Here is a 16,545-nt window from a genome sequence, read left to right on the forward strand (position 1 = left end):
CTAATTGCCAAAACTTGGAAGTAACCAAGATGTCCTTCTCTAGGTGCATAGTCAAATAAACCGTGTCATACCCATAGAATGGAAGATTATTCAGTACCAAAAAGACATGAACTATCAAACCATGAAGATGTGAGGAAACTTAAATGCAAATTACTAAAACAATCAATCTGAAAAGGCTGTATATTGCAGTATTTGAAATATATGACATTCAGCTTTAAGACATTTAAAAGATCAGTGGTTGCCCGGCCAGCATGGCTCAGTAGTTGAGCACCAACCTATAAACCAGGAGGTCTCAATTTGATTCCTGGTCAGGTCACATGCTCAGGTTGTGGACTCAATCCCTAGTCGGGGATGTGCAGGAGTCAGCAAATCAGTGATTCTCTCTCACCATTAATGTTTCTATCTACCTTCTTTTCTCTTTGAAATCAATAAAATCATATATATATACATAGAAAGAGAGAGAGAGAGAGAGAGAGAGAGAGAGATCAGTGGTTGCCCAGGGATTAAGGAAGAGGGAGGAATAAATAGATGGAGCACAGAAGATTTTAGGGTGGCAGTGTAATACTATAATGTCAGGTACATGCCAATATACATAGTCAAAATCCATATAATATACACCACCAAGAGATGCCCCTTTGTAAACTACAGATGGAAGTTATAACAAATGTACCACTTTGTTGTAACAAATGTACCACTTTGTTGTAACAAATGTACCACTCTGGTGTGAGATGTTGATAGTGTAGGAGGCCAAATATATGGGGGTGGGGACATTTGCAACTCTCGGCACTTTCTGTTCAATTTTGCTGGGAACCTAAAACTAAATACAGACTTTTTTTTAATGATGGCACACACAAAAAAATGTATCCTATCTAATAAAATAGTAATATGCAAATTAACCACCACTCTGCTACAACCACCAGCCACATCCAGCAGCCAGTCAAGAGCAAGTATGCAAATTAACCCCAACCAAGATGGCTGCGGCCACTGAGCAAGCAGGTGGGAGGCTTGAGTTTCCCTGGTGATTGAGGAAGCCAAGCTTTCCGTACACCCTGGCTGGCCGAGGCCTCCATTCAAGGCTACAAAGTTTCAATAATAGAAGATAAATCCCAACAGAAATGGCGCAGCCACAGAGCTAGAGAGAGCAGGAGGCTAGGGTTGCCCCTGGCGATGGAGGAAGCCAAGCTTTCCTGGTCTATGCTTAAGGCTACAAAGCTTCAATTATAGAAGATAAATAAATAGCAAAAGAAATGACTGCCACCACAGAGCAAGCAGTAGGCTTTGCTTTGCTCCAGGCTACAAAGTTTCAATTGTAGAAGATAAATCCCAGATACCAGGGCCTCTGCTTGGATCACCAGGTGATGTGGCCAGCCTGCAAATCACCACAGGCCCCTCACCCAGGCTTCCCCATGCCCAAGGGAACTCCCACCCTTATCTGGTACACTCTTCAGGGCAAACTATCTGGCCCCCACCCATGCACCAGGCCTCTATGCTATCTATTAAAAGAGTAATATGCAGATTGACTATCACTCTAACACAAAAGATGGCTGCCCCCATGTGGACACAAGATGGCCAGCAGGGGAGGGCAGTTCGGAGGGACCAGGCTTCCAAGGGAGGGCAGTTGTGGGCGATCAGGCCATCAGGGGAGGGCAATTGGGAGAGGCCAGACCTGGAAGGGAGGGAAGTTGGGAGCGATCAAGCCTGCAGGGAAGGACAGTTAAGGGTGACCAGGCTGGGAGAGGAGGGAAGTTGGGAGCCACCAGGTCTGCAGGGAAGGGCAGTTGGGGAGGATTGGGGTAGAGTGGGAACCAAGTGGTGGGGGGGACAGTGAGAGGGTGGGGAAATGGACATCTGTAATAATCTCATCAATAAAGATTTGAAAAAAGAAAATTAGATTAAAAAAAAAAGGGATAACCTCAGTTATCTGTGGGACTATAACAAAAGATCTAAGATTTTCGTCCTTGAAAGGAAAAAAGAGAGCAGTGGGAAAATTTTACCACTGGCACCAGGCCAGCCAAGTCAGGTGCGATGCAGTTGGTTGGGGGGCCCCAGTCATGCCCCACAATCCCCCTGCAGAGGGAGGCCCAGGCCACCCAGCTGGCGGCACTGTGGCGGGGGTGTGGGGCGGCCCAGCAATTGTCCTGCAGAGGGAGGTCTAGGCCAGCCAAGTGATAGTACCCCACACCTCTCGCCCTCAGAGGAAGGTGACTGGTGGGGGGGGAGGTAGGGGGCAGCACCACACAGATGGCAAGCAGTATCAGTGGCAGGGGGTGGGGCCAGTTGCTGGCAGCCTGGGGAAGGAAATCCCCAATAGGCCCTGATTGCCAGCCAGGCCTATGGACCCTACCCAAGGGGTCCTGGATTGCAAGAAGGCACAGGCCGGGCTGAAGGCTGGGTTGAAGGAGGGCCTCCCCTTTCCCCCCTGCAAGAATTTTGTGTACCAAGCCCCTATTGTATATATAATATAATACAGCAACAACTTAGAAAGCTATACAAATATATATCCAAAACATTATAGGTAAATAAAAATGGAATCCTAAGAAATGTTCAAGTAAATCCATAAGAAAGCAGGACAAAAAAATAAACAAAATACCTTAGCATATTAATATTCATAATAAATGTAAATTGCCTAAATATACCAATCAAAAGACAGACTTAGAGAGTTGATTTTATAAACAAAAAACACAACTATATGTTGTCTCAAAGGAACATCAAATATAATAAGTATTTAGAAAATAGATGGTAAAAGATATATCATACAAACATTAAAAGAGGCAGGAGTGGGTATATTAATATCAGATAAAATAGACTTCAAAGAAAAATACCAGAGGTAGACATTATATGACAGAAAGCCAGACCATCAAGAACACAATGAATACTAAATGTGTATGAATCAGACCTGCAAGATATATGAAGTAAAAACTGATAGAACTAAAAGGAGAAACAAATTCACAATTATTGTTGGAGGTTTCACACTCCTGTCTTAACAATTGATAGAACAATTAGAAAATTAGGAAGGCTATATAACTAAACATCACCATCACTCAACAGAAGTTAATCAACATTTATTGAACACTCCACCCAATAAGAGTACCTAAGTACATTGTTTTCAAGTGTCACTGAACATATACCAAGATAGAGCATAATCCTGGGCCATAAAATAAACCTCAGCAATTTTAAAAAATGTGTTTTTATTGATTTTTTGTGGAGAGAGGAATGAAGAGAGAGAGAAACATTAATAGGCTGTCTCATGCATGTACCCTATCAGGGATCAAGCCTGCAATCCAGGCATATGCCCTGACTGGGAATCAATTCAATGACCTCTTGGTTCATGGGTTTACACTCAGCCACTGAGTCACACCAGCTGGGCAACAAGTATATAAAAATTGAAATTATACAGAGTGAGTTCATCAGCCACTATGGAATTAAACTAGAAGTCAAAAACAGAAAGGTAGCAGGGAAGTCTTCAAATGAAATGACGCACTTCAAATAATTCAAAGAGGAAGTTGCAATGAGAAAACTATTTCAAAAAAATAGACCTGAGTAAAAATGAAAATGAAAAATGCAGTATATTAAACATTTGGGACACAACTAAAACAGTGCTGAGAATAAAATTTATAGCACTAAATGCATTCATTAGAAAAGAAGAAAAGTGTCAAATAAAAAATCTCCTACTTTAACCAGAAAGAAAGGATTAAAATAAACCCAGAGCAAGCAGAGGGGAGGAAACAAGAAAGATACAGGCAGAAACCAGTGAAATTGAAAACAAGAACAGCAGAGAAAAAGTGAAATAAAGAGCTGTTTCTTTGAGAAGAATAATAAGTTGACAAAAACTTAGGCTAGACAAAAAAAGAAAGACAAATTACCGATATCAGGAATAAAACAGATTATCACTACAGTCCTTGTAGACATCAAAAGGTAATAAGATATCCTTAGAGGTGAACAATTCTACCAAAATAAATTTGAGAAACAAAAATGAAACAGGCACATATTACCATGACTCTGCCCATATGAAATAGATAATTTAAATAATTATATAACTATTAAGGAAACTAAATTCATAATTTAAAAATTCCCCCAAAGAATGATTTAATTGGAGAATTCTACCAAGGGGTTAAAAAAACAAAGAAAACCATTTCTGCACACTGTCTTTTAGAAAATGGAAGAGGGGGGGGGTTGTTCCTAGTGGTGGAAACTGGGCTAAGGATAGACAGGATCTTTCTGCATTATTCCTTACAACTGCATGTGAACCTACCACTGTCTAAAAATAAGTTAATTTAAAAAAAGTAATCCGAGAAAAAATATATTTTGTATAGAAGAACAAAGATGATGACAATAAATTTCTTTCTGGAAATAATATAAGCCTAGCAGTAAAGCAATACCTTTAAAATTCTGAAAGAAAAAAACAAATAGGTCATTTGATTTCAGACTCTGTCAAGTTATATACTCTTAACCATGTCCGTATGCTGTATCATAAAGATAATAAAAACAAAAATCAGTGGAATAATTAGATATAAAGTGGAGTAATTAGATACACTACCTTTTTCTTTTGGGTCACCTAGGGCAGTGGTCAGCAAACTCATTAGTCAACGGAGCCAAATATCAACAGTACAAAGATTGAAATTTATTTTGAGAGCCAAATTTTTTAAACTTAAATTTCTTATCCCACTTCTTCAAAATAGACTCACCCAGGCCATGGTATTTTGTGGAAGAGCCACACTCAAGGGGCCAAAGAGCCACATATGGCTTGCTAGCCACAGTTGCTGACCATGGCCTTAGGGAATTAGAGTGGTGCTACCATCCATTGAAAAGAAGATCAACAATTATGTATTCCTAGTTCCTGATCTGTTTGTGTTGTTCTTTTACTTCAACAGTTTTTAAAAAGTAAAATTGTTTAATACATCTTACCTGTCAAGGAAGCTTTTATATTCTCAAAGAGAATAAAGTAGCATGGAGGTAATTAACATAGTGCTATTTGGATAAATGTCATAAAAGAGAAATTTAAACAAAGCCTTTTGTAAATTTATTTTTTTTATTTATTTTTTTAATATAATCTTTATTGTTCAGATTATTACATGTGTTCCTCTCTTTTTCCCTCCATAGCTCCCCTCCACCTGATTTCCCACCCCACCCCATGCCCTTACCCCATGCAACTGTCTTCATCCATAGGTGTAAGATTTTTTTTTTTTAAATATATTTTATTGATATTTTACAGAGAGGAGGAAGGGAGAGAGGTAGAGAGCTAGAATCGTCGATGCGAGAGAAACATCGACCAGCTGCCTCTTGCACACCCCCTTCCAGGAATATGCCCGCAACCAATGCACATGCCCTTTACCGGATCGAACCTGGGACCTCTCAGTCCACAGACTGACGCTCTACCACTGAGCCAAACCGGTTTCGGCAATAGGTGTAAGATTTTTGTCCAATCTCTTCTCGAGCCCCTTAAACCCTCTTTCCCCTGAGAATTGTCAGTCTACTCCCTTTCTATGTCCCTGATTCTATTATATTCACCAGTCCATTCTGCTCTTCAGATTTTTTATTCACTTGATTTTTATATTTACTTGTTGCTAGGTATGTATTTGATGTCCTTTTGTTGTTCATAGTTTTTACCTTTACCTTTTTCTTCTTCATCTTCTTAAAGAATACCCTTCAGCATTTCATGTAATCCTGGTTTGGTGGTGATGAACTCCTTTAGCTTTTTCTTGTCTGTGAAGCTCTTTATCTGACCTTCAATTCTGAATGATAGCTTTGCTGGGTAGAGTAATCTTGTTTGTAGGTTCTTGCTGTTCATCACTTGGAATATTTCTTGCCACTCCCTTCTGGCCTGCATAGCTTCTGTTGAGAAATCAGCTGACAGTCGTATGGGTACTCCCTTGTAGGTAACTAACTGTTTTTCTCTTGTTGCTTTCAAGATTCTCTCTTTGTCTTTTGCCCTTGGCATTTTAATTATGATGTGTCTTGGTGTGTTCCTCTTTGGATTCATTTTGTTTGGGATTCTGTGCTCTTCCTATACTTGTAAGTCTATTTCTTTCACCAGGTAGAGAAAGTTTTCTGCCATTATTTCTTCCAATAGGCCTTCAATATCCTGCTCTCTCTCCTTCTGGCACTTCAAAAATCCGGATGTTGGTAAGCTTAAAGTCGTGCCAGAGGCTCCTTACACTATTCTCACACTTTTGGATTCTTCTTTCTTTCTGCCTCTCTGGTTGGGTGTTTTTTGTTTCCTCATATTCCAGATCTTTCGTTTGACTCTTGGGGTAAGTTGATCTACAGTTGAGTTTCTTTTTTTAAATACGTTTTATTGATTTTTTGCAGAGAAGAAGGGAGAGGGATAGAAAGTTAGAAACATTGATGAGAGAGAAACATCTATCAGCTGCCTCTTGAAACCTTCCCCCCCCCCCCCCCCCCCCCCCCCCCGCACTGGGGATGTGCCCGCAACCAAGGTACATGCCCTTGACCGGAATTGAACCCGGTCAGTTGTTCAGATTATTACATGTGTTCCTCCCGGTCAATTGTTCAGATTATTACATGTGTTCCTCAGTGGATAAAGCATCAGCCCTTCAATCTGCAGGCTGATGCTTTATCCACTGAGCCAAACTGGTTTTGGCTATAGTTGAGTTTCTGTATATTCTTTATTTCAGACAGTGCATGCTTAATTTCTAACTAGTCCTTTTCCATTTTTTCTGGTATTCTCATTAAGGTCCTTGAAGGTCTCTTCAAGTTTCTCAGTGGTTTTTAGAAGATTCTTGAGTAACCTTATAAATGTGATTCTGAACTCTGTCGTCCAGTAGTTTACTTTCCTCCATCTCTCCCATTCGTGGTATGCTTCTGTGTCTTCACATTTTGGTTGCCTTTCTGTGCTGATGGAGTGGCTTTGTGTGGTAGGTGACCTATAGGGTCCAGTAGTATCTTCAGTCTAGTTGTAGAGCTTCCTTTCAGCCAGTTTTCCCATGGTTCTGGGTGATAGACGTTTTGTTTTTTAGTTGTAGTTTTGAAATTGTTGTGCATGGCAGCAGTTTAGATGTGTTTACCTAAGCTGCCATCTTGGATCCCCCCCTCCCTTTTGTAAATTTAGAGAAAGAATTGAGAGCACAGCAAATTGAAGATATCAGTGAAGATGACAAGTGAGTCTGACTGAGAGTGAAGGAAAACACAGGAGCTGAGGGTGTTTCCAAGATTTGTTCCTAGATGACTGGGACAAGTTTGGTGTCATAACAGTGATTGAGAGCAGAGGTTTTGTGTTTGCTTTGTACTTCATTTTCTGATGTATCTTTACTACCCAGAATAGTGCCAGGTGCACAACAATAAGTGAATAAAGAAATGAGGAGGCAGTGGTCATCACTTTAGGTTGGAATGATTTGATAATGAGCTCTGGTTTAGGGGTTGTAAATGTGAGGTCTAATAATTCTGACTCTGCCATTAGCCAGTTCAGTCCATAGCTTCAGCTGCCACTTCAGCAATCACACAGATGCCCCTCCAAACTACTAGACCCAGCAATAAAGCAGGAAACATGCTGGTCAAGAACATTAGTTGTCTGACCCCATATGTAATATGCAGACTACAAGAGAAAATATTGTTACTAAATGCAATTGTATGTATAGCACACTCAGCTCAGCACTCACTAAAGTATTCAGTAAAGGCACCATTATCTGAATCTGAGTTATATATTGACTCTTGAGCTAGATGAGTTACCTTATGCAAAAGCTAAATGGTACCTTAAAGATCATCCATCCCATGCCTTTCATTTTAACTGAGGCCAAAGTGAAAAAGTGACTTGCACAGAGTCACACAAAGAGCTGAAAAGAAAAAGAAATGGCGGAAACCAAACCCCAGAGACAATGTTTATAAACATTGTAAAAAGTGGGAGGAAAAATAGAAGAGAACTAATTAGTTGGGCTTTGGGGCACTTGACTCTGAATTGTAAAGCTGCCTTCTAAAATTTTTTTTTATTTTCTGGAAAAGAATATTTGCTTGCTAGATAGCTCTATATATATTTCGAATTGACATCATTAATTCAGCATGCCCGAATGCAATTGGAATTGTTACATGTTAAAACTGAAAGGGATCTTAGAGGGCCTCCAGTCTAACCTCTTGTTTTACAGATGGGGGGAATATTCTGCACTGGGGTGTAGGTCTCACACTTCTTATGTTCATCTGTAGCCAAGTGAGCAATTAGTTGTCTCTTGGGCCACTTTGTTTTGGGTTGCATAGCATTACTTTAAATCCTTTTGGCTTAGAGGGGCCTTCTAAACTCATCCTGGCTACAAAACAATTCCTGGTGACATTTAGAGCAGTGATTTCTAACTTTTAAAACAAAACAAAATAAAACAGTTATATCACCTGAAGAAATCTATATGAAAGGAGACTAAAAAGAGGAGGTCTGGTTAACTACAAAGGTTTGGTGGTGGTGGTGGGAGGGACAGATAGTTTGGGATATCAGGAAAAGGTAAGTGCATTTTACCATGATTACTTGACCTCTTCCTCATTCCTAGAGGAGAGAGGCCTCCAATGTACCTCAAAGGTTACAAGCAGTTTGAAACCCACTAATTGGGAGGCCCAGGGGTGGGAGTGGGGATAGGGGTAGGGGTCTGGAAGTGATGCTTGGCAAGAGTGAGAAGAGCAGTAGTGTTTCTGCTCTACAGGTTCTCTAATGACCTTTCTAACTGCTGTTGGGTAATGACTTTCAATTCTTTCTTGAATCTGAGAATTAGGAACTATACCGTCATTATAATTAGGGCTTTAATAAACTCTCAGCTATCATTTAATCGCTCACATTTGTAGTTGTTTATATAGACAAGCAGCGTTTTGTGTGAATTAAGTTGCCTTATTAGTAGAGAAAGCCCAAGTATTACTGTCACATGAGGAAAAGCTTAGCAGCAATCAGCATATTGATCTTGCATAGGCCCCTGCAATGTTCTGATTTTTTAAATATTTGACATTTTAATAATTATTTTATAGTATTACTTATAATTTTGAATTTTATTTGGCAACTGATGAAGCCTGTGCTAAACACCATGAGGAGTATAGACAAGGTACTTGCCCTCTCATTTGAGCCATGTTGAATCAGAATGAAGAATGTGACATTTTAGAGTTTTTTCCTTGCTACTTCATTTCATTACCTAAGCTTTCTTTTTTACATTGTGCAGTTACAAATTTTAATTTGTAATGCATGTTCATGACTGAAAATTTAATAATTTAAAGTTGTGTCCTTTTTTTCAAATTGTTATTAGATTGCAAGACTGGAGAAAGATAAAGAAGAACTACATAATCAGCTGCTTAATATTGATTCCACAAGAGATAGCAAACGAGTGGAGCAACTTACTCGAGAAAAAGTCCATTTGGTTCAGAAATTAAAAGAGTTACAGGCTGAAGTAGCCGAATTAAGGGCTGAGAAAGAGAATTCTGGTGCTCAGGTAGAAAATGTCCAAAGAATTCAGGTGCAGCAGTTGGCTGAGATGCAGGCTACAATCAGATCCCTGGAGGTAAGGTTTTAATTGCTTCCCACTAGAAAAAAAGTACGGCACACTTTTTAAAAAATGCATTGACAATCCTGATTTTTAGAGGATCAGCATATGCTCACCAATTTAATAATGCTGATGCATTTGTGGAATCACGAGAGTTTATACTTTTTGTAAAGATGAAAGCTATTGATTCATAAGCATTGGATATGCTGCCACATATATAAAGGGAGTATTTCTTCTTTGGGAGTCAAGTCACCTGTCTTAAATTATTTAACTCTTATAAGACCAGAGAATAAAATATGCAAAATCCAAAAAAATTTATTTGAGTTTCTGGAGACTAAAGTGATCTCAAACCAGAAGGAACTATTTTTTCCTAGATGGTTATTTCCTTACACTGGAATTTATAAAGACTTAAAATCATAAATCCTGTTCAAACAGAAATACCATACTTATACAATCTATGGGAGCTTACAGAGTAATAAAATTTGACTTGGCTACTAATGCATAAGGCTTTACTGAATTGTTTTCCTGAGTTCATTAGAGAGAAATAAAAGCTGGCAGACCCTAGGCTGATACTCCTAGAGGGACTCTCCTGCAAAAATTCTTGGTTTCAGTTGTTTTAAAAGAAGAACTTTTTCTTCATTCTCTTAGGTTCAGTGATTGGGGGTTGTGAATTAAACTGGCAACAGACATTAGTAAGAGAAAAGATGGGCTTTTATTCATGTATGTACATGGGATTCACAGAAAAATGTGAAAGAGGCGGTTAGAATTTGGGGCTTATATACCATCTGAAGTTGGGTGAAGGAAAGAAAGGGCACTTGGGAAAGATAAAAGGGCCCTTAGGGAAGTAGATGGGAGATATGATAGTTTTGTAAAAATGTCTTGTGTAGAGGATTTTGTATCCTGATGCTGACTTTGTTTCTCATGATAGGAGTGTCTTCCATAGTTATGAAACTCCTGGGGCAGCAATTCATAACAGTTACATTCGTTTCCAAGGCTCTATTTTTAGACAGATAAGAGGAGTTGAGGGGAAAAAAACTCTCTTAAAAAAATGTCTGTTGATTCCCAAATGTTTTCAGCTTAAAATAACTTTTATGCTGCAGTGGCAAGATATTCTGGACCCCTTCATCATCTTCTCAGATATGCTTACTCCTCCTAATTATTAGTACCTAAAATGTAGCAAATATACTATTTTAATTGTTTTGATTTATTTTGAGCAGTCCAAAGTGTGGTGTTCTTTTATTCAGATAGTTGTGAAATGATTTGAATTGGAAAGAAATTAATGGCACTTAGCTTGTAATTAAAATCCAGGATCCAAATCTAAAGTGATTTTCCCCCCCTCCATCCAGCAAACTGGTACAGGAGAGTATTGATACATTTAGAAGAGAAGTCATGTGTTTTTTTTGTTTGTTTGTTTGTTTTTGTGTGTGTGTGTGTGTGTGTGTGTGTGTGTGTGTGTGTATGAAGCTTTTTATAGTATTTACTGGTCTTTAACTAAAGTTGTCGGTATTGTTGGTCTTTAGGTGTGAGACAATTCAGTTTTATGTTCCATCCTTTCATCCCTCTAATGTATTTATACAGTGACAAATAAGTGGATGATTGTAATTAAATATGGCATATGGTTCCAGTGTGAAACTTTTCATTGAGGTCATTTAGAGTGATTGTTTTCAAGAAAAGTTAAATGATGACAAAAAGATAGGAAGTTCATTTATGACATCTTCAAAAGAACCTATATTTAAATTTGTCAAATGAAATGAAAATAAGTACATAAAAGCAAGCATTTCTTTCTCCTTGACATTTTTGGCTATCAGTGAGCCCAAAAAGTATTATTATATGTTTGAGGAATGTAGGTGTTTTGTTTTCCCCCCCTGAATTACTTGAATACACTCTTTATATTTAAGATATATAAGAAATGAGATAAAAACTGAAGCTTATCCTTTAAATGCCAAACATTTTTATTTTTCTATTATTTTTTTTAAATCAATCTTTATTGTTCATATTATTACAAAGGTTCCTCATTTCTTCCCCCCTCCACCAGGTTCCCACCCCACCTTCCCCTCCCCCATTGTCCTCATCCATAGGTGCACAGTTTATGTTCAGTCTCTTCCTCCCTTTCCCCGATAGTAAATCCCTTTTCAGAGAGTAAATCAGTTACTTAGCATTTTCTCATATCAATAATACATGCCCAAAGATACACTTCACACAAAAGACATTTCCAAATAGGTCAACCAACCTCATCCAGGCCCCGGACAAGGCACTCACAGATCAACACCCCAGTGCTATACTAACTCAACATATCCAGATCTAAGCCTTCATCACTTGATTCAGGAGACCCTCAAGTTCCCGCAAAAGTTTCCAGCCATGTCTGGGGCGGGGGCAGGCGAGGAGCGAGCTGTTCCGGGCCTGGCTGCTTCGGGCCTGGCCTCTGTTGCTCTGGTACATTCCACAACCAGCTGCTCCGGGTCTGGCCACTGCCACTCCCGACCTGGTTGCTCCGGGCTTGGCTGCTGCTGCTCCGGGCCTGGCCACACCCAACCCGGCTGCTCTGGGCCCGGCTGCTCTGGGCCTGGCCGCTCCCAGCCTGGAAGCTGCTGCTCCATGCCTGGCCACTCCCAGCCTAAATGCCAAACATTAAAAAAAAAAAAAAATCTTTATTGTTCAGATCATTACAGTTCCTCTTTCCCCCCCCCACATAGCTCCCCTCCACCTGGTTCCCATCCCACCCTCTTTCCTTACCAACCCCCCCATCCCTCCGCCCCCACTGTCCTCATCCATAGATGTACAATTTTTGTCCAGTTTCTTCTTGGACCCCCCACAACCCTTTCCCCCTGAGATTTGTCATTCCACTCTCTTTCAATGCACCTGATTTTATTATATTCACCAGTTTATTCTGTTCCTCAGATTTTTTATTCACTTGATTTTTAGATTCACTTGTTGATAGATATGTATTTGTTGTTCATAATTTTTTTATTTTTACCCTTTTCTTCTTTCTCTTCTTAAAGAATACCTTTCAGCATTTCATATAATAGTGGTTTAGTGGTAATGAACTCCTTTAAGCTTTTTTTTTTTTTTTAATCTGTGAAGCTCTTTAGCTGACCTTTTAATCTGTGAAGCTCTTTAGCTGACCTTCAATTCTCAACTTACTCTTGGTTGTAGGTTCTTGCTAATCATCATTTTCACTATTTCTTGCCACTCCCTTCTGGCCTGCATAGTTTCTGTTGAGAAATCAGCTGACAGTCATATGGGTACTCCCTTGTAGGTTTTACTCTTGCTGCTTTTAATATTCTCTGTCTTTTGCTCTTGGCATTTTAATTATGATGTGTCTTGGTGTGGTCCTCTTTGGATTCCTTTTTGAACTCTATCTCCAGTTGTTTGTTTTCCTCCATTTCTTTCGTTTGTGATCTATTTTTTTGTCTCTGCATTTTCACTGCTTCCCTGAGTTTGTAGAGTAGTTTTTTGTGCTAGGTGTCCTATATGGGCCAGTGGCTCGGCTTCCCCAGTTACCTGAGGTTGACACTCTTAGTGCACCTCTTTATGGACTGTGTGTACAGCCTTGTTGTAGTCAAGTCTTGATTGTTGTTGGTATCAGTGGGAGGAGTTGACCTCCAGGCCAATTGGTTGTGAGGATCAGCTGTGTTTATGCCGGGAGATAGCCTTATTTGACTAGACCACATGTGTCAAACACAAGGCCCGCCGGCCAAATCCAGCCCGCCAGGCCTTGCAATGTGGCCCGCACCACGCTGTCATCACTGCACTCCGCTGTCAGTTTATGACTTTGTCAGTTTATGACTGTTCAGTAAACCATTCTGCCCACGATTTAGGCTGGATTTTAGATTTTGGTCCCTTCTCTGATTGAGTTCGACACCCCTAGACTAGACTTTCAAAATAGCAAAAACGTCTGTGCTAAGCTTGGATGGGGTGGAGTTTCAGGGTGGAGCCTACAGCTTTGGCTTCCTGTTAGCCCTGCCCTATTGCTGCAAGCTCCTTTAAGAGAAAGACGCCCTTGAGTTTTGCCCGCTGCCAGACAGTCTTGTCTCTCCCCTAGTGAATCTGGATTCCCAGATTCTCACCCGGAACTGGGGTTCAGCACTGTCCAGAGCTTTTGTCTCCTTCCCATTAGGGAAATCCAGTGGCACAGTCAACAGGCCGTCCTCTGTGCGCATTCACATGTGGGCCTCCAGAGTTCTGCCTTTTCCTGCTCCCCTGAGTTTCTGCTTTACGCCCCAGATTCTCCCTGTATGAGCCTGGGTCCCCAGGGTCTCGCCCGCAACTGGGTTTCAGTGCAGCAGGAACTAGGGTTCAGAGCAGTCCAGAGCTTTTATCTCCTTCCCGATAGAGAACACCATCCAAGCACTCAGCAGCCCCGTCCTCTTTGGCTCCATCCTCCTCATAGGTGCACTCGCGGGCCCGTGTCTCCATACCTCAGGCTTTTATAGCTCTTCTGATTGTCTTTGTGGTCTTCTCTTTTCTTCTAGTTGTAGAATTTTCAGTCAGTGAGCTTTCCTGTGGTTCTAGATGATGTCTGTTTTGTCTTTTAGTTGTATTTTTGAAATTGTTATGCGAGGCTGCAGTTTAGGTGTTTACCTATGCCGCCATCTTGGTTTCTCCCCAAACATTTTTATTTTAACTATTTTGAGGAGAACTATTTTAAGAAAGCATTTAGTTTTCCCTCCCTAACTAAAAAGTACTGTATTACCAACCAGAATTTTTTTTTTAGACAACTTCAGACTTCATTAAGAATCTTTATTATGTGATGAGGTCAAGAGCTATTGAGCTCTTGCCCATACTTCCAAAAGCTAGAAATTAGTTAAAGATTTTGAGTTCTTATATCTCTCTTTAAAAAAAACCTCCATTGACTTTAGATTTTCAGTTTTCACTTATTACTGTTATAAATGAGCCTTTTCTTCTATTTCTAATATGCTTTTTCATATCTACTGTGGATTTGGAACCCCCCAAAATTTTTGTTCCAATTATGTCAGCAATAAGAGTTAGTAGGTATTAAGTGAGTGCATTCATCAGATAAATATATGAGTTTTATTTCATTGGTGACTCTTGACATATGTTTGTTCCAGATGTCTTTGTTGCATATTTCTTGGAGCAAACTTCTTTCATTTGAATTCTTTATATACTTTGAGAAAAATCTTTTTCCTTTGGTATATATTAATATTGAGATTTTGATTAATTTTGTGTAGTGGGATTACACATATATTTTAAATAAGGCTTACTTTATTTTGATATAGTTGTGAAAATTATTAACAAATTTAAAATACTTTGTTTTAATAAAAGGCTGAAAAACAGTCAGTTAAACTACATGCTGAACGCTTGGAAAAAGAGCTACAATCAAGCAATGAACAAAATACTGTTTTAATCAGTAAATTACATAAAGCTGAACGGGAAATAAATGCATTGACCAGTAAAGTAAGTCATCTTATGTTTCCACTTCATTCTTTAGAATGTTCTATACTGTATAATGATAAATAAAGTTTATGTTTAAATAGCTCAGTTCTCTATATTGGGATCTTTTTTTATGCTAGCATTCTACCTTCCAGATATATGCAGAATCTGACCAATTCTTATTACCTCCACTGAGAATACAATCCACTGGCCTTCTCACTCTTTGAGCAAGGTTACTTCTTCTCCCTTACTTCCTGCCTGGGATGGTCTTCCCTCACATATCTACTTAGCTTGTTTCTGCTTTTCTTTCAGATGTCTTATCAGAGAGGCTTTCCTTGGCTTCACCTTGTACAATACCATCTTCCATCTTCCTCTGCCCTCTCAATCTCCCTTATTTGCTTTTTTTTTCTCCATAGTTCTTAAGACCATCTAATACATTTATTTTTTTTCTCCCCCTTTCTTTCCCACACCCTTACCCCAACCAAATATAAGCTCCAGAGTTGAGACATTGCTTTTAACACAGCTATCTCTCCAGTTCCTAGAATAGTGCTGGCACACAGTAGGCATTCAATAAATGTTAAATGAGTAAATTAATATTAGCAGTAACACCTTCATTTGTTATTTAAAAAGAATATAATGGTAAGGGCACAGGTTGCAGGCTTGATTCCCCAGTGGGAGCCAAGCAGGAGGCAGCCAATCAATGATTCTCTCTCATCATTGTTGTTTCTGTCACTCTCCCTCTCCCTTCCTCTCTACAATTAATATATATATATATATATATATATATATATATATATATATATATATATATATATATATTAAAAATAATATAATGGTTTGAACACTTTATATACAGAATTTTCTCAATCACTTATAGGTCCTCTACCACTCTTCAAATGCAGGATACATATGTAAGGAATCCAGAAACCAGAAATAGAATAGCAATGCATAAGTATCATATAAACTACAGTAGTGAATGAGAATATCAGCTCTGGGGGCAGACAGACTGGCTTCAAGTTTCATTTCTTCCACTTTTTAGCTCTGTGACCTTTAGCAATTTATATGTACTCTCTGAAAAGTTTGTTTTCCTTTATAAAATGAGACTAATATTTATTTTATAGAGTGTGACAAAGATTAAATAAGATATTATACATAAAGCATTTGGCATAAGATTTAGTATATTGATATAATCACCCAAATATTAGCTGTTGTTATTATAATATTATTTAACAGTAGTAGTAGTACATCTGGCATTTCTAAGAACTTGGAAATAAGACTGGTTACTAAATCAGTGAAGTAATATGTATTTTCTATTATAGCAGAGTTATGTATAAAATTATCTTAAAAAACAATATGGCTCCCAGACCAGAAGGGATTTACTATTAGCTTGGTAGGAATATATGAAGTTATCTAAAGGAATATTATATTCATCATAAATTCCGTGGCCAAGTAATTACTTGAGAAGACTGAAGCAGAGAGTTTTAGTTAGAAGCATGTAAGTACTCTGATCCCATTGAAAAGATTGTTCTTACTATGGGAAGGAATACACAAATTTGTTTTAATTTATGGCCATGAAACGATTCATTTTACTCTATTTGAGCAATGAGTTTTTTATTGTTAAAATGTCTTAATTCAAGCATAGTCCTATAATTCAGTTTATAGATTAAGATTCAGATATATTTAGAAATTAAAAACT

General features: G+C 38.8%; 1 protein-coding gene across 5 annotated transcripts in view; it reads left to right on the forward strand.

The window, feature by feature from the left end:
• CEP83 (centrosomal protein 83) overlaps nt 1–16,545 on the forward strand; it is a 120,590-nt gene that overhangs the window by 58,022 nt on the left and 46,023 nt on the right. For 4 of the 5 annotated variants that reach the window (XM_084880329.1, XM_084880332.1, XM_084880333.1 and 1 more), the window contains 2 exons: nt 9,225–9,476; nt 14,742–14,873. In XM_084880329.1, the coding sequence (XP_084736455.1) occupies nt 9,225–9,476; nt 14,742–14,873 (384 nt within the window). The remainder of the gene's footprint in view (nt 1–9,224; nt 9,477–14,741; nt 14,874–16,545) is intronic. The other variant, XM_084880330.1, reaches the window with a different exon arrangement.

The sequence above is a fragment of the Pipistrellus hanaki genome, assembly GCF_964339955.1.
Source record: "Pipistrellus hanaki genome assembly, chromosome: 3".
NCBI lineage: Eukaryota > Metazoa > Chordata > Mammalia > Chiroptera > Vespertilionidae > Pipistrellus > Pipistrellus hanaki.